This window comes from Dipodomys spectabilis, unplaced genomic scaffold, assembly GCF_019054845.1.
Source record: "Dipodomys spectabilis isolate Male_0828 unplaced genomic scaffold, ASM1905484v1 ptg000095l, whole genome shotgun sequence".
Classification (NCBI taxonomy): domain Eukaryota; kingdom Metazoa; phylum Chordata; class Mammalia; order Rodentia; family Heteromyidae; genus Dipodomys; species Dipodomys spectabilis.
The window spans coordinates 47,380,543-47,403,609 of record NW_024870772.1 but is presented as its reverse complement, the minus strand read 5'-3'; the positions used below and the strand labels follow the sequence as shown (position 1 = coordinate 47,403,609).

General features: G+C 41.7%; 1 protein-coding gene across 1 annotated transcript; it reads right to left on the bottom strand.

The window, feature by feature from the left end:
* Window positions 1–229: 229 nt before the first annotated feature.
* Window positions 230–20,469, bottom strand: LOC122112764 (vomeronasal type-2 receptor 1-like). The gene is made up of 6 exons (XM_042685689.1): window positions 20,228–20,469; window positions 17,083–17,374; window positions 13,774–14,634; window positions 8,885–9,115; window positions 2,912–3,035; window positions 230–1,323 (listed from the first exon to the last, which is right to left on the bottom strand). Exons 1-6 carry the CDS (start codon window positions 20,467–20,469, stop codon window positions 341–343), a joined length of 2,733 nt encoding a protein of 910 aa, XP_042541623.1. The 3' UTR covers window positions 230–340.
* Between the last annotated feature and the right edge of the window lie 2,598 nt (window positions 20,470–23,067).

The following is a 23,067-nucleotide window of genomic DNA, read 5'->3' as shown; positions in this document are numbered from 1 at the left end:
GGTGATCATTGATAGAGAATTCTACATGGTTTGAGAAAAAAAAAAACCAAAAAACATGTTCACAAGCCCTGGTTTTCTCTATCATTTGAAGAGCATGCCATCATTTTTAAGTCTCAACTATAAAAACCCAATAAAAATGGTTTACAAATTCAATAGCAAGAGGTCTTTATTCATGCTAAAGTGCATCTTATACAAAGAGATTTCATATACCACACTGAGACTACCCCATCAGCGCCCAGGTCTCAATATGACCCAGCAGCAGCAGGCACAGAAAGGATGACCTTTGGGAGTTTTGAAGCAAGTCACCCTGGGGCTTGGCAGGACAGGTGTCCCGCCCATGCTAGTCATCCAGAACTGTGGACACGGCAGTCTCATTCCGCTCACTGCTCACAGATGCAGATGTCAGCTGGATGCTCTTATCTACAGTGGGCACTCTTCCCCCAACTGTCTCGGCTGTGTTCCTCTTCGGCCTCAGCAAAATGATGAAGCACTTGGGAGCAAATATACAGCCCAACAAACCGTAGCTGGATGCCAGGATGGCAAAGATCTCCACGGCCACTTTGAATTTGCCTTTGGTGCTCAAGTAGGCGGGCACAAAAGAGATCCAGATGATGAAGAAGGCCAGCATGCCAAAAGTGATGCATTTGCCTTCGTAATAATTATCTGGCAGCTGGCGAGCCACGAAGCTGCTCAGAAAGCACAGGAAGGCCAGCAAGACATCGACCCCAAAGACGACGCACAAAAACTCGATAGAACCCTCGTTGCACTCCAGAATGATCTTGATCACCTGAGACTCCATGTTCTTGTACACCCTCGGGGGGCGCATCAGCAAGTAGGCAATGCATATGCCAGTCTCCACCAGCACGGAGAGCAACACGATGAGCTTGCGAAACACGGGGCGCATGGAGAGGAACCGAGTTTTGGAGGCAGAAATTCTGTAGGCCAGGAAGAGTGAAATGGTCTTTCCCAGAATGGAGGAGAGGCAAAGAGTAAAGCTCAGGGCCAGAGTGACCTGGCGGGCCCTGCAGGACCAGGTGTGTGGCTTGCCGATGAAGATCAGAGAGGACAGCATGATGATGAGGAGCGCCACCTGGATGAGGAAGCTCAGCTCCCGGTCATTGGCCTGCACCAGGGGAGTGTTCCTGTAGAGCACATAGACCACAGTGACCGCCAGCGCCACCAGGGCCCCGAGGATGGACAGGATGACCAGGGTGAAGCCCAGGGCCTCGTCATAGGCCAGGAATTCCACCTCTTTGAGCACACACTTGCTCCTGTCTGCATTAGACCAGTAGTCCTCACCACACTGCGTGCACTCCCTCTCACCTGGTGAAGGAATGAGAGAGTTCACTGCAGGGAAATCCTGTGACTGTAAACAGCTCCGAGCATTCAAAGGCCTGGAGCAAGGATACAATAATTAATCTCATGTAGAATAAATGCATTTTCTCAAAACAGTGGTGATAAAATGGTGTAGAGTGCACAGATATTACAGATTGAGAAGCATTTTCTTCAACTTTTGAAATTTAGTGTTTCTTCTCAAATTTACCCTTTCCTGTGCTACTCTTTCCAGAACATTCTAGTTTCTCCTTTAGCTATCTACTGAGGTTGGACTTATGTATACTTATACTGTCCAAGACAGTCTGTAAATGAGAAAATTGAATATACTGAGGCAAAACCATCAGGAAGATTATTACAGAGTTAAGATGCATAGAACACTAGAGTCTTCCGATCAGTATCACTTGCTTGAAAGAATAAAGTTTGGGGCATTTATCTGGAAGGAGTTTTTAAGAGATATAGTGACATACAAGAGAAAGTGATTTGGGATGAATTTATGGAGATATGATAAATAAGGATTTCTAATGCTCTCTGAAAAGTTCAGGTAAAGATTAGAATTCCTTTCTAATGACTTCCAACTATTTGACCAGACTTCTTCAATGTAATTCACTGAGCCACATGATATTTAGAAAGTTCTTTAGGTTATATTGTGGGAATTTTTCTCCTTTTGGGGATAATTTTACATTATTTAAATTCTTTTTTATTATTTAAATTCTTTTACATGAAGTGTTTCTAAGGACCATTCCACAAAAGACAAAAACAGTTCTATGTCAAAATTAATATAAATCAGCTCCCACAGGCTCACAAGGCTAAAACACCAAATAAAAGTATAATTTTGCCTATAAGGAACATCACTTTGGCAGGCGGTAGGAATGGATTCACATAGTGGTGCTTACAGAATTCATATGTACTCAAGTTTTACCACTTTATGTCACTGATCGTAGGCATGAAATCCAGCCGTTCCCAAATGAAGATCGTTCAGTAAAATCTAGAACTCTAAGTCATCTTTGTTATTTTTCAAATAGGAACATAACTGATAATCAGTTTCAAAAACAAATAATTTCAGAAACTTTAATTATTCATAGATTAATTATAATTGTATTTTAAATATCATATGTTTTGTATTTCCCTTGTAAACTTCATTGTTATAGAACTTATCCCAACTGTAGATTTAGAACTAAAATCTAATTTATGTGTTTTTCTCATAATGTACAGAAGATCAAATAATTTGTTATTGGGTTTTTTCTTTTGCAGGGCTTGAACTCAGGGCCTGGGCGCTGTTCCTGAGCTCTTGCACAAGGCCAACACTCTTCCACTTTGAGCCACCGTGCCACTTTTGGTTTTTGAGTGATTAATTGGAGGTAAGAGTCTCATGGGGACTTTTCTGTCCATGCTGGCTTCCAACCAAGATCCTCAGATCTCAGCCTCCTGAGTAGCTAGGATTACAGGTATGAGCTACCATGCCCAGCTTTGTTTATTTTTTAAAATACATTTTTCATGCTCCTTTGCAAAGATTTCTACAAATCACTTTGTCAACACATGTTTAATTGAATTACACTGTAATAACAGCCATTTCTACCTGGTTTCTCTGACACATGTCCATCAGCACATGGGATGCAATCAAAGCAGCAGATCGGCTCCCCTTGACGAATCCCTTTCCGGGTCCCAGGAAGACACACATCGGTACACACTGAATGGGGAAGCTAGCAACAACAAATAGCAATAAGCATGGAATACAGTTCTCTACCATTGTGGGACTGAGAAAGTTCTTTGGATTTCCATGGAGGCTTCTAAAATGAATATAGCCCTGAAGCTAACAAATGGCCCTGATGAACCCCTCATTTCCAACACCAGTGCTATCTGTGTTATAGGATTTGTTTCCTCCTCTTGAAAAGGTACTGAGGATTGAGTCTTCAAAAGAAGTCAACCAAGTAAAGCCATCCCAACAGAGGCACAGATAATAACTGAGAAACACGAAATAATGGACTCCTTCCAAAGCTGCTACCTCTTCAGTGACTCCATCTGTGTAATACTGGAATGGCTGAAATGCTTGACAAGAATTCAGCAGTCAAACTTTAAAAATGACCAGTGACCTCAAACAGAATTCAAACAAACAAATTACAGACACAGTAATTAGGAATTCAGTTCCAGACCTGGATGAAAAAGTCATCAAGGGCTTTTCTTCTCCATCACTTTCCATGAATAAGAAGTCTACGTAAAATGAGATTATGTTCAGAAAAGACACAGAAGAACACTAAGGACCAAGAAAAACACAACAGCTAAAAACTACAGTGGAACAGAAAGATGACCAGGGAACAGTTTTGCCACTCAGGCCCTGGTCCTGCAGAAGGACAGGAAGTCGAAGCCTCCACAGGACAAGCCAAGTGGCCTTGGAGAGACTGGTAAGTCCTAGCTGTGGGACAAACCTACACTTCCCCAAGCATTGTAGAGTAGAGTAGAGTTTGAGGAAGGACAGTGAGCCCCAGCATGACAGGTTTTCATTGGACAAGAATATCTTTCGCTGCTGGTAGCTTAGAGAACTCTGGCAAGGTGACATCTTGAGATTTGATTGAGGTTCTGAGTGCAAGTGGCTCACATTTGTAATCTTAACTACCCAAGAAGCTGAGATGTGAGAATCCTGGTTCTAAACCAGATGAAGCAGACAAATCTGAGAGACTCTTATCACCACTGAAGTTGAAAAACATCACAGCCAGAGGTGTTGCTCAAGTGGTGGCATGGCAATCACTAACACATATGAGAAGTAAGGTTGTGGGGCTCTGAGCTCAATCCCAGCACACACAGATGTGAATAGATGCAGGTATTTTTGAAAACAAAGAGCCATCATAACCTAGTGGTCTTGGGAGATTCACTCCCAGTTCCTTGGAGGTCCTGGGAGGCAGTTGTGGAGAAGGAGAGGCTCTGTCATGGGCAAACAGAGAAGTTTAAGCAGCTACTGGTATGCTTAGGAAGCAAAAGGCACACTTGTTGGCAGCCCACCTCACCAATGAATTCAAGTTTTATCACCTGAGGATCACGTGACATATAAAAACAGCACCGAGCCCACCGCTGGCAGAATGTTCAAGTATCAACTAGCTGTGGGGGTTTCCAGACAGGCAGATCTTGAGCCGGAGCTACCTTTGAGACCTGAAAACTAACAAACAGTCAAAGCTCAGGAAGTCCTTCCTGGGACACCTGGTCTTGTCTGGAAGCAAGGCAGGTATGAAGCAGAAAAGCCTGAGATACAGGCAGAGAAGTTTAAGGAGCTGTTACAGAGAGCTCAGAAAGTGAAAGGCACAGAGGTCAGCAACCCCATCCTATCTGACAAGAACCAGGTTCATTGCCTGAGGATTATATCAGAAATAGAGCATCGATCCACGTACTCAGGTTCCCTGAGCTACCATTGGGCTGCGGGGTCTATTGCCACTAGGGCTTGAGAATGAGTTACCTTGGGGACTTGAAAATAGTAAATAACCATAGCTCAGGAGTTTGAGGACACAGCCAGAATACCTGGGATAGAGGTGGCCACAAGAGATGGCGGACCCATAGAGAAGTGAGAGCACCCCAGAACTTGGGTAGTGAGGGGCCTTGCGGCTGGTGACCCCACTCTCCCTGATTAATGCAAGTCCCAGTGCTTGAGGTTCACTGTGGAAACAGCACCAAGCTCACAGCTGTGGAGTGCTCTGGCCCCAGGAGCTGCCTTCTGGCAGTGCGGATTTGTCAACAGGTGTAGTTTGAGACAGAGCTATTCTGGGGACTAAAAAACAATGAATAATTGCAACTTATGGAGTCTTGGGACGCCAGGCCACAATGCCTGGGAGGAAGATGGCCACAGGAGATGGTAGTGGAGAGGGAAGGGTCTGACAAAGAAGTGGATGGTGGGCGTGGCAATCCTTTCCCCAGCTAGAGCCAGCCTCATGGTCTGAGAACCACAATGGAATCAGAGCACCAAGCCCAGGGCAGGTGGAGTGCAATGGCTCCCAGAATTGTCTGCTAGCCACAGGCATTTTTTTTGGGGGGCGGGGGGGGGGGGTCCGGTCGTGGAGTCGGAACTCTGGGCCTGAGCGCTGTCCCTCAGCTCTTCAGCTCAAGGCTAGCGCTCTACCACTTGAGCCACAGCACCACTTCCAGCTTTTTTCTTTTTGCTTATGTGGTGCTGAGGAATCGAACCCAGGGCCTCAGGCATGTAAGGCAAGCGCTCTACCACTGAGCCAACTTCCCAGCCCTAGCCACAGGCATTTTATGTCAAGCAGTGTTTGGGACTTGAAACCCAAGACACAACTGTGGCTTCAGTCTTGTGAGTGCTGGCCACAGGGTCAGGTAATAACCATGAGAGGTCATGGAAGGGGAGAAGGAGAGATGGAATCCACCCAGATTTGTAAGCATCAGAAAGCTCAGCCAGTGAGGTCTACGGTGATAGATGACTCTGCTCTTGCTGGCAAGTCTGAGTGTCTGAGGATCATGGCAGACACTGCACAAGCTCACAGCTAGCAAGGTGCTCAACAACCAGGAGCTAGCATTCTGCTGGCTATGGAGGCTTACTGTGAATAAGGGCTGAAATGCATGAGTACAGGCCCCAGAGATCTCATGCTATCTTTCAGACTTCCTCTTTCGTTGGAGTAGAAAATGAGGATGTGGGGAACGAGATCCTATACACTGTCAGCAGGAATGTACATTAGTGTATCCACTGTAAAATTCACTATGGAGGTTCCTTATAAAACGATGCTATTATCCTGCCATACCATTCCTGGAAAAATGTCTGAAGGAATGTTGTCAATATACCACTGAAACACCTATACACACATGTGTATACAGTACCATTCACAAGTAAACTACAGCATCTAATCTAGGTTCTCATCAGCCAATGGATGGAGAATATTACAACAGTAATGAAATTCAGAAGATCAGAGAGTATTTTAAAAATGTGTATGTAAATAAATTGGAAAATACAGAAGAAATTAAACTCATAAATACATATGACCAGCTGGGTGCTGGTGGCTCACACCTGTAATCCTAGCTACTCAGGAGGCTGAGATCTGAGGATTATGGTTCAAAGCCAGCCCAGACAGTAAAGACAATAAGACTCCCTTTTTAAAATACCAGTGACAAGTAGTCCCAGGAGGCATGGCTCCAATGGTAGAGCATCAGATGAACAAGCAAGCCAAGCAAACACCAGGCTCTAAATTCAAACCCTAGTACTATCTACCTACACACACACACACACACACACACACACACAAATCACTGGATTTTCTATATACATACAGTGAACATGTTGAGAAAAAAACAGAAAACAACCTTAATTCACAAGAGCAAAGTAAATAAAAAATAAAATATAAAGTACCTTGGAATAAATCTAGCTAAGGAAATAAAAGACCTCCACAATGAAAATGATAAAATTCTGAAGAAAGAGATTGAAGAAGATATAGAAGATGGAAAAACCTATTGTATTCATTAAGGCAGAATAAATATTACAAAAATTACCAGATTATACAGATATATATGGATTCAATGCAATTTGCATCGGAATTCCAATACTGTTACTTACAGAAATATAAAGATCAAACCAAAAATTTATATGGAAGCATGAAATATCCCCAATAGCCAAATAATCCTTAGCAAAAAAAGCAATGCTGAAGGTATTGCAATACTTGACTTAAAATTATACTACAGAGCATAATAATAAAAAACAGCATGGTATTTGGCACAGATATATAGAGAAATAGAAGAGAAGAACCAAGAAATAAAGCCCTGTAGCCAGAGCCATCTGATTACAGACAAAAGTGCCAAAATGTGTGCTAGAGAGAGGACAGCCCTTTCTATAGTGCTAGGAAAACAGGATATCTACATGTAAAAGCAAGTCAGAGCTCACTCGCTCGCTCGCTCGCTCGCTCTTTCTTTCTCTCTCTCTTTCTCTGTGGGCAAAAGTTAATGCCAAATATATCTAAGACTTCAATGTAAGTCCTTGAAACTTTGAAACTACTAGTTGGGAACAGAACATACTTCAAGATGTATAAGTAACAACTTTCTGAACTTACAACTCTAATAGGTTAGAAGTAAAAGCAGGAAATAACAAAACTAAATCACACTAAAAACTGTCCTGCATAGTAAAGAAACCGTTACTAGAATGAAGACACAGCATACAAAATGGGGGAAAAACCTTTTAACATCTACACATCTGACAAGGGATTCATATCCAGAATACATAAAGAACTCTGACCATGAAACACCAAAAGAACAAATAATCCAATGAGTAATTTACAAATTAAATAGCAAAGAATTTTCAAAACAAGAGGTACTGCTGGATGCTGGTGGCTCACACCTGTCATTCTAGCTACCCAGGAGGCTGAGATCTGAGGATCAAGATTCAAAGCCAGCCCAGGCAGGAAAGTCCATTCGACTCTTATTTCCAATAAACCACCAGAAAACGGAAGTGGTACTGTGGCTCAAGTGGTAGAGTGCTACCCTTGAGCTGAAGAGCTGAGGGATAGCACCCAGGCCCAGAGTTCAAGCCCCACAATCAATTTAAAAAAAAAAAAAAGAGGTATTATTGGTCAATAAATACATGACAAAATTATCGAGTCCCTTAAGCAAGGAAACGCTAATCAAAACTTCACTGAGACTCTATTTCGGCCCAGTCATCCATCAAGAAAATGGCAGCCATGAAGAAAACTAACAAAAGCAAATGTTGGACTGGATTGGGAAAAGGACTTTATACATTATAGGTAGAAATGTAAATTAGGGGCTGGGAAGGTGGCTCAGTGGTAGAGAGCTTGCCTTGCATGCATGAGGCCCTGGGTTCGATTCCTCAGTACCACATAAGCAAAAAAGAAAAAAGTCGGAAGTGGTGCTGTGGCTCAAGTGGTAGAGCGCTAGCCTTGAGCTGAAGAGCTGAGGGACAGCGCCCAGGCCCAGAGTTCAGGCCCCATGACCCCCCCCCAAAAAAAAAGAAATGTAAATTAATGCAGCCACCATGAAAATCAGCATGGAAGTTCTTTAGGATCTAAAAATAGAAACTGCTGCATGATCCTGCCATACCATTCCTGGGCATATATATCTATAGCAATTTAATTCAGCTTAAGAGTAAAGATAACTCATGCTGATGTTTACTACTGTATTATTCACAACAGCCAAGTCACAAAAACAGCCCAGATGCCTCTGATTCATTTGAATGAGAAAAGAAAATGTGGTATATATGTACAGTGGAGTCTGGTTTCAGCCTTTAAGAATGAAATTATGTCACTTGCTGGAGAATGGAGATAGAGATGTGAAATGTCACAGCCAGAAAGATAAATATGTAGAATCTAGACATCTAAAAAAGAAGACATGAAGATAAAGTGGGGGGGGCTATTTGTTGGGGGAAGAGGACCAAGGAGGGGAAAGTGGAAAAAGATGGATATGATAAAGGATATATATGCAATATGAACATATTGTAATAAACTCCATGTACAGAAATGTCACCAAGGAACTCTATTTGTTCTCATTACTGAAAGCTAATAAAAAACAAAAAGGAAAAAGCACAGTTACTGATAATTCAGACGTTCAAACAACTAACCTTGGATGATTCAGTGTTCCAAAATATTGTTGACTTCTTTGCAAAAACCATTTCAAATTTAGAGGTTCTGAAATTGTATTCTCCAATCTTAACAAAGTCAACTTCTCCATTATCATCTGTTTGCCAGTTTAGAATATCATAGTGCCCAGCATCCAAATCTCCATCATCATTAAGCTCTATCTTCTTTCCATCATGAGCTGTAAACTTAACTCTCCTCATATAGTAGGATAGCTAGAAAGCCAGGGGGGAGCGATTTGCAAAAAAATCACTTTTTAAGACAATAATCCTATAAATAAAACTCATATTTTAATTCACTGGATTATACATACTCTTCTCTTGTTATATATTTTCTATTGAATATAATAAACTCTAGCCACAATTTCCTAATTCAAATTTGAAGGATGGTTTACCAAGTTGAGATTGTGGATAAGAGTAACATAAATAAGAGTTACAAAGATGTAGTTCAAACAAAAGAAAGCAAAGTATCTCATTAAAATTTTCACATTTTTAGCACGACTATGTTTATTGCAGCATTATTTACTATAGCTAAGATATGGAACCAACCCAGATGCCCTTCAGTAGATGAATGGATCAAGAAAATGTGGTGTATATATATATATATATATATATATATATATATATATATATACACACAATGCAATTCTATGCCTCCATCAGAAAGAATGACATTGCCCCATTTGTTAGGAAATGGAAAGGCTTGGAAAAAATTATATTAAGTGAAGTAATCCAGGCCCAAAGAAACATAGGTCCTATGGTTTCCCTTATTTGCCATATCTAGTATATGTCTGAGTCAAGCAGAAAAGGTCAGATAAGGTGATGCTAGGGAAATGAATCCTAAGATATGTATTCAAATGTGTTTTTCTTTTATGTGATTGTTTCTAACACATTTATAAGATTATTTCTTTGTTGCTTTGTATGTCCCTCCCCCACAGTATAACCCCTGCTTTCACTGTATTTGATGTCGGTATAATTTGTGGAGGGGAAGGGGAAAAACAAATCGTTTAAATAGGGATATAAGTGAACCCATTGCAACAATGAGATGTACAAGTCGTTATGTCGAAAACGAACTTTACAACTTTGGTGGGGGGGAGGGGGGAGAGGGGCGCAGAGAGGATTGGGTGGGGGGGTTGGGGGGGAAGGATAGGAAGGGATGGGAAGGGGAAACAAAGGAAGAGGGTACAATGCTTGATAAGAAATGTACTCATTATCTTGCCCATGTAATTGTAACCCCTATGTACAGTATTTTCACAATTAAAAGTTTTTTTCACATTTTTGTATTATGAAAATATTATGTTAAAATATTTTAGACATGTTTAGTTCAAAAACTCAATTTTATTCCTTTTCTTTTAGTTTAGTCATTAGAAAGTTTTAATTTCTATGATAAATGAAAACACTATATTTATATTGGAATAACACTGGTTTTAAAATATGTGGAGCCAAATGTTTCCTGATTCTGTAGACCAAGGGAAATGAGAACATCTTGACTTCTCCTATTGCCAATACCAGCAAATCCCCCCTCACTATACCTCTCCTCTTCCTGGATATCAGGTGTGGAACGTAAAGATGAATTCAACGTGTTCCCAGGTTTTTGAAAACCTCACAGACTAGTAGGAAAGCTATACTATAAGTAACATTTGATATCATCTACATATCCACTGTGAAAAGAGTTGAGAAGGTGTAGGTGAAGACTGGATAACTGCCTCAGGAAAACTGGAAACTTTCTACTTTCCAGGAAGTGGCCATGTGAACTGGGTTTAAAAAGCATCAATAGAAATTCAATGGGCAAATATTTGTGAGAAGAAAGTTCTAGGCTAAGAAATGATTGTGCCTCTGCACCCTACACAGGGGAGGGAGGAAGAGGCCACGCACAGCCCAGGGCACAGCAGTGATGGACTGGCTCCACACTGCACAGCCACAGAATCCTCCGTGATCACAGAGCTCTAGGCCCTGCCTCGCCAGGCGACCCTGCCCAGGCAGCAACCTGTTTGTCTTGGTGAGGAGGGAGCACACCTTCTCAGGGAGAGATCCAGGCTCACATCCCACATGCTGGACCCAGGTCCCCTGTCAGGAGGGCCACACCGCTTAGCGGAAAGACAGCAGATGTGGAGTCCTGTTGGCTCTGGTAAATGGCATGTACTTAGTGAGCATTACACCATTCCTGGACCTGGAGGAGCTGACAGTTATTCCTCCCAGCCTTTGTCCTAGGGATGAAGGCAGAGCATATGGGAGCCTCTCAGGAGTGAATCACCAAGATCAGCACTCAGTCCCCATTCCATGTGGTCTTTGTGGTCTTTCATTAGCCTTCTCAATTCACAGGAAACCCATATCAGAGTTCACAACACAGTGGAAGGTTCAGTGCGTAGGTTTTGTTTTTTGTCTTTTCTTTTTCTTTCTTGTCTTCTGAAAAGTCTATCAGGGAACTGCTCAAAGGCTTCCACTCTCTGCTCCTTCCCTGGAACAAGCCTTCTACAATGCTATTTAGCATCACTACATGGTAGAGAAGAGTTCTTTAGCACCAGGCAGGGCAAAAGGAACTCAGAATGACAGGTACCTTCTGTTATCACAACTGTAATCCCAGCACTAAAAGACAGGTGCTGGTAGATGTTCAGTCTCTCACCATCCTGTGCTGCATGTGAAGTTCAAGACCTGCCTGGACAATTAAAGTAGGTCCCAGTCTCAAAAGAGAGGGAAAAAATAGGAATGTCCAAGTAAACCCTGAAAAAGAACTTTTTCCAAATATACACTTTCTGATGTATGGGATAGGCTAAAAAGAATTACAGTTCATATTTACTTTTAGACAAGTAGAAAAATAATCTTACTACGTTTGTAAATTTTCTTATATGTCTGCATCTCCTTTTAACCATTTTTTTCATGCTGGTATCGGGGCTTTAACTCAAGAGCCTGGGTGCTGTCCCTGAGATTTTGTGCTCAAGGCTGGCAGTCTACCACTTCAGATGTCACTCCACATTGACTTTTTGTTGGTTAATTGCAGATAAAAGCCTCATGGACTTTCCTGTCTGGGCTGACTTCGAACTATGATCTTAATCTTAGCCTCCTAAGTAGCTAGGCTTATGGGTGTGAGCCACCAACACCCTGCACTTTTCACATTTTTAATTTCCTGACCTGTAGGAGTGTGTCAGGGAGAAGGATCCGTATTGTGAACTAACCCTATCACCCCCAATCCAGCCCTAAGGCCTAACCCTGCAATCCTAGCAAATAATTGACACTCTCTGAACACATTTAAACTTGATACTTCACTTTTCAAAGAATAAGCTATGGCGGGTTACTTGCCATATAAAAAAATCCTCTAATATGGAAATAAGTTCTCAAAGGACATCTTTTACACTGAAGAGATCTCACTTGGTACCTAAAATGCAACTTAATTTGTCATTTTCTAGTCACGTCCATTACCTCAGTCCCAACGAACACACCTAGCAACCAGATCCAGCTTGGCTTCTAGACTTGATAGCTCAGCACTAGAAATCAGGCTTTCTGGAGGAAAGACTGTACCAAAGAGAGCAGAAACAGCTCAAAGTGGCTACCACTGGTCAACTATAAGAAGCAAAAAGCTAGTTTTAAAAATGATTGTCAGCTTGATGAAAATGAACTAAGCCACTCAAGGGCAGCAATGGGAGGGAGGGAAGGAGAGGGAAAGAGGGAAAAGCTAACACTAAGCAAAAAAAATAAATGTACATATCATCTAACATGGCAGAAATAGCTGTACTGTCGAATTCACAAACTCTATAGAACACAATAACGACAATCTGCCTTGTGAAGGATAAAATGTGTGTGTGACTTTATTTATCATTATCCTACAATACTGTGAAATTTGTGAAATTTATGTAATCACAATCTCAATAAAAATAATAAATAAAAGAAATGATAAGGCAAAGGATGAACAAATACAGCAATGATACTCATGAGACACTCTGTTGAAAATGAACTATAAACTATAAACTGTGGGGACAGGGCACTGGGTAGAAAAACTAGGAGAAAAGGAGGGAAGAGGTTGCCAGGCACTAGTGGCTCACACACATACACACACACACACACACACACACACACACACACACGTAGAATTGATTTGAAAATCAAAGTAAAAATGAAGTTGTGAGAATTGCCGCACTGTGGATCTGCAGAACTCTAAACAACTCCATGCTGCAGTGAGGGTGAGGCTAGGGAAGGGCAGCAGAGTGCCATACAGAGCGTCATGTGGATGACAGCAGGACCCGGGTGCTCATGTTCTCTTTAAAGACAGGAGGCAGGAATGGAGGGTATCAGTAGAGACGAGTTCTGGTCAGTAGTGATCTCAGGGACCACTCATACTGCTGTTCCCCAATGTGAGTGGTTCAACATCACCTCAGGGACACAGAATGTGGCTTTCTTGGAGATGCCAAGAAAGCCCTCAGTCTTCACTTAACCTCCCACTGCATAATGACTGCATCTTATGGGTCCCTTAAGATCAGAGAAGACCACAAAACTGAATTGTGGCTAATGGGATGCTGAGTACTGAATGCACTTTGATGAATGAGCCTTAAGTGGAGAGGCATACAGGTGTCTGTCCTTCCTAATTGTTGCTGGGTAAAATGATATTTAGGCCCAAAAACTAATCTTAGAATAAGTGTTAGAACTTCATATTGTAGATGGCAATGTGATGAGAGAGAAGAAATCTGGGTCCAAGGCAATGTCTGGAGAATTTCTATCATTCACAACAAACCTGGGAACTGGCAATGAGCATTTAGGCCACAAAATTAATTCATTATTTTAGCTGGCTATGTGATAAAGTGTTCTATTAAAGAGGAAGATCAATAGTTCAAACAATGTATACTTATACTTTTCAAACTATATCATGAGTTAAAACCACTTACCTGCCAGGGCTCAAATGCAGGTATGTAGGCACAGTGCCATCTTGGATTCTCTTTGTCACATCTGCTGAGCTCATCCAGGGCATAAGCCAGAGTATACACAGCTTGTCTGACGTTGTTTGTGATTCTCAGCTGAGACACATCCAGGTAGGTATTTTTAAGATCTTCCAGCCTCTCCTCTCCAGTACACAACCGATCAGATGTGGCCTCCAGTTGGTCCGCTTTCCCAGTCATATTCACTCGGTGGTCCAGATTGTAAGGAACACTGCTATTGGGCCAAGTACAGTTAAATGCTGTCTGCCAGAATTCGATGGTCAGGACATCATTTGGATCTTTGCTGGGATGCACGTCATAAAGAAATTCTTTCAACCCCGGGATGTCACTTCTTGGCACTGCAAACCCAATACTTCCACCAAAATAGGGGAAGTATTCAGGCTTTGCCAAGAGGGCCGAGGTGATCCATGCTTCGCTCGCTATCCAAGTCCTGTCCGTTATGTTGTGGTACACCATCTCCAGCACGAAGGGACTGAGGTCCAGATCAGAGGCATACAGCACGATGACTTTGGCAGAGGAGCCTTTAATAGCATTGACAGCCTTTTGCATTTTCTCATTGGAATAGACTTTGGGGATGGTTTCAGAGAATGCAACACAGAGGTTGGCACTCTCCACATTTTCCTTAAAAACTTTAACACCATATTTTCCATAATCATCATCAGATGCGATAGTGCCCACCCATACCCAGCCAAAATGCTGGATAAGTTTCACCATGGCCTGGGACTGGATATTATCACTAGGTACTATGCGAAAATAACTCGGAAACTGGTATTTGTCGCTAAGAACTGAGCTGGTAGAGGCATAACCCACCTATAATTGAAAGCAAAGCAAAGCAATTATTAGAAAGCACAAGAATTATACACAAGGACTTCCTACTCCCTTATCTACCCAGTTGGTAGGGCTATTATGGTGCAGTTTTCCCCTCTCTTCTGCCAATCCTCTCCCTACCCCACCAATAAAGGGCTTAACAGGAATAATTATTAAGGGCCCAGGTGGCTCACACCTGTAATTTTAACTACTTAGACTCCTCAGATCTGAGAATTGTGATGCAAAGACAGCTCAGGCAAGAAAGTCTGTGTGACTTTTATTTCCAGTTAAGCAGCAAAAAGGCCAGAAGTGGGGTTGTGGCTCAAATGGCAAAGTGAGCCTAAAAACTCAAGGACAGCATCCAAGCCCTAAGTGCAAGCTCCAGGATCAACACACACACACACACACACACACACACACACAAAGGTAGGGACATTCACACACACACACACACACAGGTAGGGACATTCAGTCCACTGGTTTTCAGATAAGGCCACAACTCTGAAACCATGTGACTTCTCTGAGTCAAGCCCTCCAGATTCTTCATCAGATCCAGCCTCTGCATAGATGACGTGACTCTCCATTCATTTAGGAGACCCCAACTCACTGTTTCTCTCTCCCTTCCTCCCTCTCATCTGACTGTCTCTCTTTCTACCTCCATTATATTCTTTCATTCTTCCTTTCTGCCCATTTCTCCCTGCAAGAATTTGAGTATACAGCTCTTAAGTCTTGGCTACAATCTTAGGTTTAAATCATGTTCTCAAACAAAGCTCTTAGAAGCACTCATTTTAGATTCAAGGTATCTAAACAAAGAGTGATTTTATATCCTCATGTGACCAGTGGTCCTAGTGTGTATTCTCCATCTTACAGAACTCAAGAATAGGGATCAGGTACCACGAGTTCCTAACCATTTATCACACTGCTGCTGTAGCTTACCCTCGACCTCACCAAATCTACCACAGAGAACATATGTCATCTTCTCCCTTGTCCCAGGTTGTTACTAACACACCACCTCCTTCTATATTGTAATTCCACAGCTTCTCAACTGTCATTCCTCTCCTGAACCCAAGGCTAGCCCTATGTTATCCTTCTTCTACCTCTTCGCTTATTCTTATTCCTTTGGGTGAAGATTACACTCTGGAACCACACTAGCAGAAAGTTCACAGTACTCATACATAGGAAAGGTCTTGAGAATCAACTTATCAGTATAAAATTTTAGGTAAGCCACTTAAACCTTCTAAACCTTGGATTTCCCAGAAGTAAATAGGGTCGTAATCTAGCTCTTCAAGTTGCTACATTTAATAAATGATATAACAAACATGGAAGTTTCTCTTTAAGATTCCTACAAGGAGAAAACCTATCTAGACGTTTCCAGCCAATGTGTGAACCAGTACTGATGTCTGATACAAGAGAGGGCTCACAGAATCAGGAGCGTGGCCAAGCTGCACAGGGAGTTACCCACCGTCAGCCAACACTTCCCCTCAGTTCTGCTTTCAGTATTTCCTGGCTTTCCTGCATTTGCATTTGAAGCTCTATAGGATATCCTGTGAAGGGCTGAGTGTTGAATCAGTGGCAGAACATTTGTCATGTATAAGGCCCTGAGTTTGATCCCTAGAAGCAAACCTGTGGACACACACATGCATACACACACACAATTACTTGCAAGTGATACTCTTATTGAGAAGTACAAATATGCTCAATCAACATTCAAACTAATGTCTTGCACCCCATTAAGTTTCATTTATATTTGCTTATTAATGCATTTTTCCAAATATCATCTATTCTTATATTGAAACTTATCATTCCCGCCCCCCCCTCTTTTTTTTTTGCCAGTTCTGGGGCTCAACCTCAGGGCCTGAGTTCTGTCCCTGAGCTTCTTTAATTCAAGGCTAGCATTCTACCACTTGAGCCACAATGCCACTTCCAGCTTTTTTTGTGTATGTGGTACTGAGGAATCGAACCCAGGGCTTCATAAATGCTAGGCAAGCACTCTACTGCTAAGCCATATCCCCAGCTTCCCATTTACTTTGTAATATTAGAATCTTAAAACTCTACCCATCTTGATAAATTTCCAGGCTCATTCCCATGTGACATTCCCATATGTGTAATTGGCACTGCTAAAGAAAAAAATCAATTTCTAGGCTAAGTACTGGTCAATTAACAGGTTATTTATCAATGACCAGAATCATGCTTCATAATGCTTGAGAGAAATGTATCTAGAGTTCAATGTACAGATCACTGAACCACCACCTCATTAAAGCACAGTCCTGTCTCATTAAGCAGTAAATCATCCTTACTGATGGGACACCTGAACTGGGCCCGCATCCTCACAGCACCCCTGCTTGCCTCTGTAACTTAGCCCAATCTCCCCTCAGCTCCTTGTTTGCTTCAAGTTCCACATGTACAGGTTCTGTTTGTATATGACAAAACCAGCACAAGACTCTGGGATACCTGAGGTACATAATATAGCCCTAGAAGTCTTGACGCAGCAATCGATAGGGCTGAGCCTCCTGATCCAACAATTCCCGCCAGATAGGAGCCGGTGCTGTTTCTCATGTTGGGTTTGTTTTCTTCCTGCCCTGTGAGGAACACCAAAGCTGACTCCATCGCTTTGGACACAGTGAAACAGGAATCAAAGATCTGATAGCCCAGAGTGTGCTGGGGCAAAATGTCCTTCCTCTCATTGATCTCCTGGATGGTGTGGATCATGGTCTTCATCCAGCGGAATCCTCGAAAGTTGAACCTGGAAGGGAAATCACTCTCGTAAGGCACATCAGTGGGCAGGGCTTGGAGGCCAGGGAGCTATGAATTGGGATTTTGCTAAATCTTCAGTTGGCACCTCAGTTGTCTGGGCTTGTTAAGTTTTAATCACAGATATTATGAAGTTGAAAAATTCAAGTCTGGGTCCTATTTGTTGTTGACTGGGTATGTTGGAACACAGATTGAAATAGAGTTGCTGGATATATTAGATGCAGATTTTTAGAGATTTTTCTTGTTCTGTGTATCTTTATTATGTGCTCGTCTTTTTGAATGCTAGTTTCTCTCCTGTCACAATTAAGTTTCCTAGTTAGGATTCTCTTCACAAAACCAGGTGCCCAGTCACCCCTCAATACCTGTTTTTCCTATTCATTATCTTATTTTCCTCTGAACATTAATTATAATTGTAAAATCTATGACAATTATTATGATCAGAGTACAGTAGGTTAGGTTATATACTATGTATCCAATTACATTTTGTGGGGTGAGTTTATTCTTAAGGCTGAGAAATATTTACTTAATGATGTATCCCTTTTAGATTCTCACAAATAAACAAAATGCTTCCTTCCCACTCTTCAGTCATTAAAAAGGGAGTTATATTTCTCCTGCAGCCTACTAAATTAAGCAAGCAAGGACCCTAAAATCATTTTCCTTCCATATCTTCTGTAGCTAGTACCTAATCCTATGTCTTCTGTGCAATATTTTTTTCCAGTCCTGAGACTTGAACACAGGGCCTGAGCACTGTTTCTGATCCTCTTTGTGATCAAGGCTAGATCTCTACCTCTTGAACCACAGTGCTACTTCCAGCTTTTTCTGAGTAGTTTTTTTTATCAGAGTCTCACTGACTTTTCTGCCTGGGCTGGCTTTAAACTGCTATCCTCAGATCTCATCTCCTGAGTAGCTAGGGTTACAGACATAAGCTACTGATGCCCTGCCAAAAAATATTTCTAAATTTTAAAATACATCACACCAAATGGCTCTTCTAGTACCCTGCAATTTTCCATCATGTCTCTTGTTTTCTGTTCAGCATTTCATTTAGAAAATACTTATTCAGTTAATCTGGAGCCAGATCTTATCTTGCAAAAGTAAATAGAATTGGCACAACACTGTTGAAGTAGTAACATGGAAAAATGGCCAAGCAATTACATTATGACATGATAAAACAGTGCTGGGTCGAGTGTTGGCTGTGAAGTTTAGAGAAGGGGACCCAGAATTGGAGAATGAACAATCAGGCAGAGGCTGAAGCATGGCCTGAGACTTTAGCATTCCAAGATATTTCATTTCCACATTTATTCCATGGGCAATATAAACCTTAAAAATATAGTAATAGCATTTTTAATATAAGATACTTCAAAAGCTAGAAAAACATTCACCTGCAGTGAATAACTTTTCCCCTGCAAACTTAGCTAAAAGGTATCTTCAATCTTATTACAATGATGAAAACCTGAGATACACTTACCTATCCAATGAAAGTTTATAATTCATATGGAGAAATGTCTATCATTAAAAAAACAATGACAATATGAAAATACCATTAAGTGAAACACTTAAGATGCAAAGTTGTTCCTACAATTTAAACTATATATAATCTTATGAACTTGTGAATAAAGAATACTGGAATTTTCTCAAAAAGGGCTGGAATTTCTCTTTTGTTCACTGACTCCATTACAATATTCAAAGTACAGTGTATACAGTGTATATCTTATTTTTCCTTAAAATTTTTCTCCAATCCTACCTTTGTGGAAAAAATCCACTTAGAAAAGATTTGTTACCCCTGTTCCTATTCCAATTCACTTCCTTCCTCAGCTCTGCACAGTTTTGAAATAAAGAGAAAAATCTCCCTCTTCTATGCATTTTAACTGATTGGCAGCTAGAAGTTCTATCTTATTACAATTGTGAATTTCTGAATAAACTTTCCCCAAATCCAACGTACACTTTGGAGGCAATAACAGGTACAGACTAAACCAGAATGAAATCACTATCAGATGAAGCAGTCTGGCTCCTCAGATCTCCTGAGGACTCTCCTACTGGAAAGATAAAGTCCCGGAAAAAAATACTAAGGTAGGAGAATGGAGAGCAAGCCCCAATATCAGAACCAAAACAAAACAAAACAAAAAAAAAAAACCAGGAAGATGTAGAAAATGAACAAGTTTGTGATGGTAATAATAATAATGGGTGATTGTTTTTGCTTTAATTCCTGATATTATTTTCAGATCCTAAGTGACTGAAAGGGATGCCCAGACATCTATCATAATCCATTCTTACTTTGCCTACAACAGATCACTAGCAAACCTGATTTTTGACCAGCGTGGATTCCCTTTCCTGACAGGACCCCCAGGTGGGCACCTCAGGGCAGAGGCCTTCCAGCAGCTGAAGGAATCTTGACATCAGCCTCAGGTCAGAAATTCACCAGTGCCACACACTGCACATTTAGTCTTCAGCCAAGTCACTGAGCGGCCACACTGCAGAGCTCTCAGTGCAGCTCAGAGCTGAATGCAAACACCAGTCAGGGAGAGTCTGCTTAACAGGGTCTGGGATGCAAAACCAGACTCAATCTCCTATCAAGTTCTCAGGTGAACTCTGATGCTGCTGCTGGCTGTGTAACCCCCTCTGAGGGGGTCCCCTACACCATAGGAAACTATTCTTCTGACACACAGAATTGGGAAATATCCACTGGACCCTGAGCAGTTCTGAGAATGTCCATCAGGGGAAGCTGAGGTTTGGGAACCTGAGTCCCTCTCCTGACTCGGGTAGAATCATGGCTCCAGTTGGAGACTCAGGCCCTGCCCACCACTCCTCACCCATACCTGCAATTGATGACAAGACTTGAACAGCTTACCCTTCACATTTGGCTGACACTGGCTCCAAAATAGACTCATTTTCTGGGATGGTCCTGGAGTGAATAGGAAACAGACCTCCAATAACAACGGAATGGTTTTTGGCATCCACATATCCATTCAAATCAAATTTGCCCAGCAACCTGCAGGTCACTTCCTCTTCTTCTTCTTGGCCTTTAGTGCCCAACTCGGCCCATACAAACAGCAGAACTCCCAGAACCAGATATGTCCTTCTGTTGGCCATCTCAGTGCCAGTGAGCAAGGCATGTGGTATTGAAATCGCAGGTGTTTTCATGAGGCTCCTGGGAGGAGCATCACTGTGTGCTCATCCCACTGAGCTAGCCTTGCTGTTACTTCCTACATAATTCTCATGTCTGCACTCACAGCATCTCAGACACTGACAATTTATGCATCCAGACGAGTAGAGTAATAGTAATTCTGAGAAGAGCTGACATTCCTGTCGTGATTAGCAATAATCCTCCATGAGCTTTTAATGGGATTCACTTCCTAAGCGTCACTCCAAGATGTTCCTTTCATACTGTCACCTCAACAACCATGTGGGAGCTTCTCTGTGAGGAAGAACTTTCTGCTTCTTGACAAAGTTTACGAGGTGACATCAGGCCTCATTTCTCTTCCAGTGACTAGAACGTGATGAAAGCAATTTGAGATGTGGAACAGAATACATCCACCATCTTGACTCTGTGCTCTGCAATATCTGAGTGGTAGTAAGTCACTTCATGTCTGCGCCTCAAAGTCCTCTCAGTGGATTTTTTAAAACTTAGAAAATATTTTGCAAAGCTCATTAAGGATTTCACTATATCCTTTTCTTCCACCTTATGGCCAGATGAGGTCCTGCCCTGGGCTCTCTGTATGACTCAGGATCCTATTCTTCATTTTCTCCAGAGAATTTCTTCCTCCTTTCCTATTTTTTCCCTTTTCCCATTTCTTCTTTACTTTCTTTCCCTTCCCTTTCCTTGTGCTGGCCATTGAACCCAAGGGCCTGTGTGTACCTGACAAGTGTCATGCAGCAAAACAAAACCCCAGCCCTTTCTCCTCTTTTTAAAAAAATTATCTTTATACATAAAGTTTCAATTTAACATGTCAGTTTATGAGCACAATGCATTTTGATCATCATTCCTTCCATCATTCTTCCCTATCTTTCCCAACCCCACCAACTCACTCTGAGTGGCCTTGCTCCTCAAACATTCCCAAATGTTTCTCCAAGTTATTTTACCTTGATTCCCAGTCTACCATTCTTCCCCTTCTCAACCTCCTTTATAATGAGAACATAAAGGTTGGTTATACTCAGGAGGCACTACTTCTGGGGTCATGAAGGGAGGTCTGTGGGGTTAATGTGAACAGGATTCTCTAGATCTTCTTAGTTGAGTCCGAGTGTTCCCCTCCTCAAACAGCTCCCATTACATAACTACATGAATGTATATGGGGATGGTTGGTGAAGGGAACTGATAAGAGGGAGAAAGAGTGATTAAGAGCTGAGTATAATTGAAATTCTTTGCAATTTATGGAAATAAGTAATGAACCCATTATAATAGCAAAAAAGGACATGGAAAATAATGAGGGTATTATCTAATGAGTACATTATATGCATATATGGAAAGCGCACAACAAACTCCTTTTGCATAATATATGCTAATTTTTAAAAAGTATATATATACTCATTTTGAGTATATACTCATAGAGCTTGTTCAGAGTAAAATACAGCAAAGAATCAGGAACATAAAGACTGTATAAACTCTTAAATCATGAGATTTTATTCTAAAATACATATTTCAAGGTGGGCAGTTTAGGTCCACATAAATTAACATGTACGATTATGGTTTTATAGTAGAAGGAAATGAAAGGCACAGTAAGTAATTTTTAAATCAACTAAGATCTAGTTATACAAAGGGTGAGAAATTTAAATCATGTCCTAGACAAACATTTGCTCACATTTATGAGGAACATAAGAGAACAAGGAAGCACCCAGAACTGTACTCTATAAATTTCTAAAATTATGAGTAACTTAAAGCTTTCTTGAATGTGTATATTTCCATTAGGATGAAAAGCCACTGCAAACCAGAAAATATGTTAAGAAAACCCCTATCAAATGTCTCATTCACCTCCATTTCCCTCCCCTGCCACAATATTGCTGACAAGACTTAAAGCCTGGTTCTCAGGACATTTGGCTCCAGAATGCTGTTTCCCTTCGTCCAAACACAAGGATACACTGGGTGGCCAACTGCTCCTCAAGAGCCTGACAACCTGCCCTGGAGTGGAAAGGGTCAGGGCCACCATGGCCTTGGTCAGGACCGGGGTGGGACAGATTCTCTCATTCTGCCTCCTTTCCTACCAGATGGCAGCTGTGTAATTCCCGTGGGCTGGGAAGGGCACCGGCAGCATGTTTACCCCAACTGATTTCCTGCATCCTCAGAGGACACGCAGGCTAGGGACCGTGAGAAATCATTAACACAAGTCATGTGAAGTTATACTAATAGTTCAAAACTAGTACTCCAGGGCTGGGAAGGTGGCTAAGTGGTAGAGTGCTTGCCTTGCATGCGTGAGGCCCTGGGTTCTATTCCTCAGCACCACATAAAATAGAAAAAAAGCCGCAAGTGGCCCTGTGGCTCAAGTGGTAGAGCTAGCCTTGAGCTGAAGAGCTCAGGGACAGCGCCCAGGCCCAGAGTTCAGGCCCCACAACTGACAAACAAACAAACAAATAAATAAATATTAAAAACAAAACTAGTACTCCACACAGCGGCATTGCTCTCACAGAACTCTTGCTCTAGGTTAGGAACTAGAATTCACATTGAGGCAACCAATGAAGCAGCATCTAGTACCAACT

Coding starts and splice junctions, on each gene's coding strand:
- LOC122112764 (XM_042685689.1), bottom strand. CDS start 20,469: ATGGCCAACAGAAGGACATATCTGGTTCTGGGAGTTCTGCTGTTTGTA. Junction 14,635..17,082: donor GGCTATATTATGTACCTCAG/GTATCCCAGAGT, acceptor TTTCAATTATAG/GTGGGTTATGCCTCTACCAG. Junction 9,116..13,773: donor CTGCATTTGAGCCCTGGCAG/GTAAGTGGTTTT, acceptor CTGGCTTTCTAG/CTATCCTACTATATGAGGAG.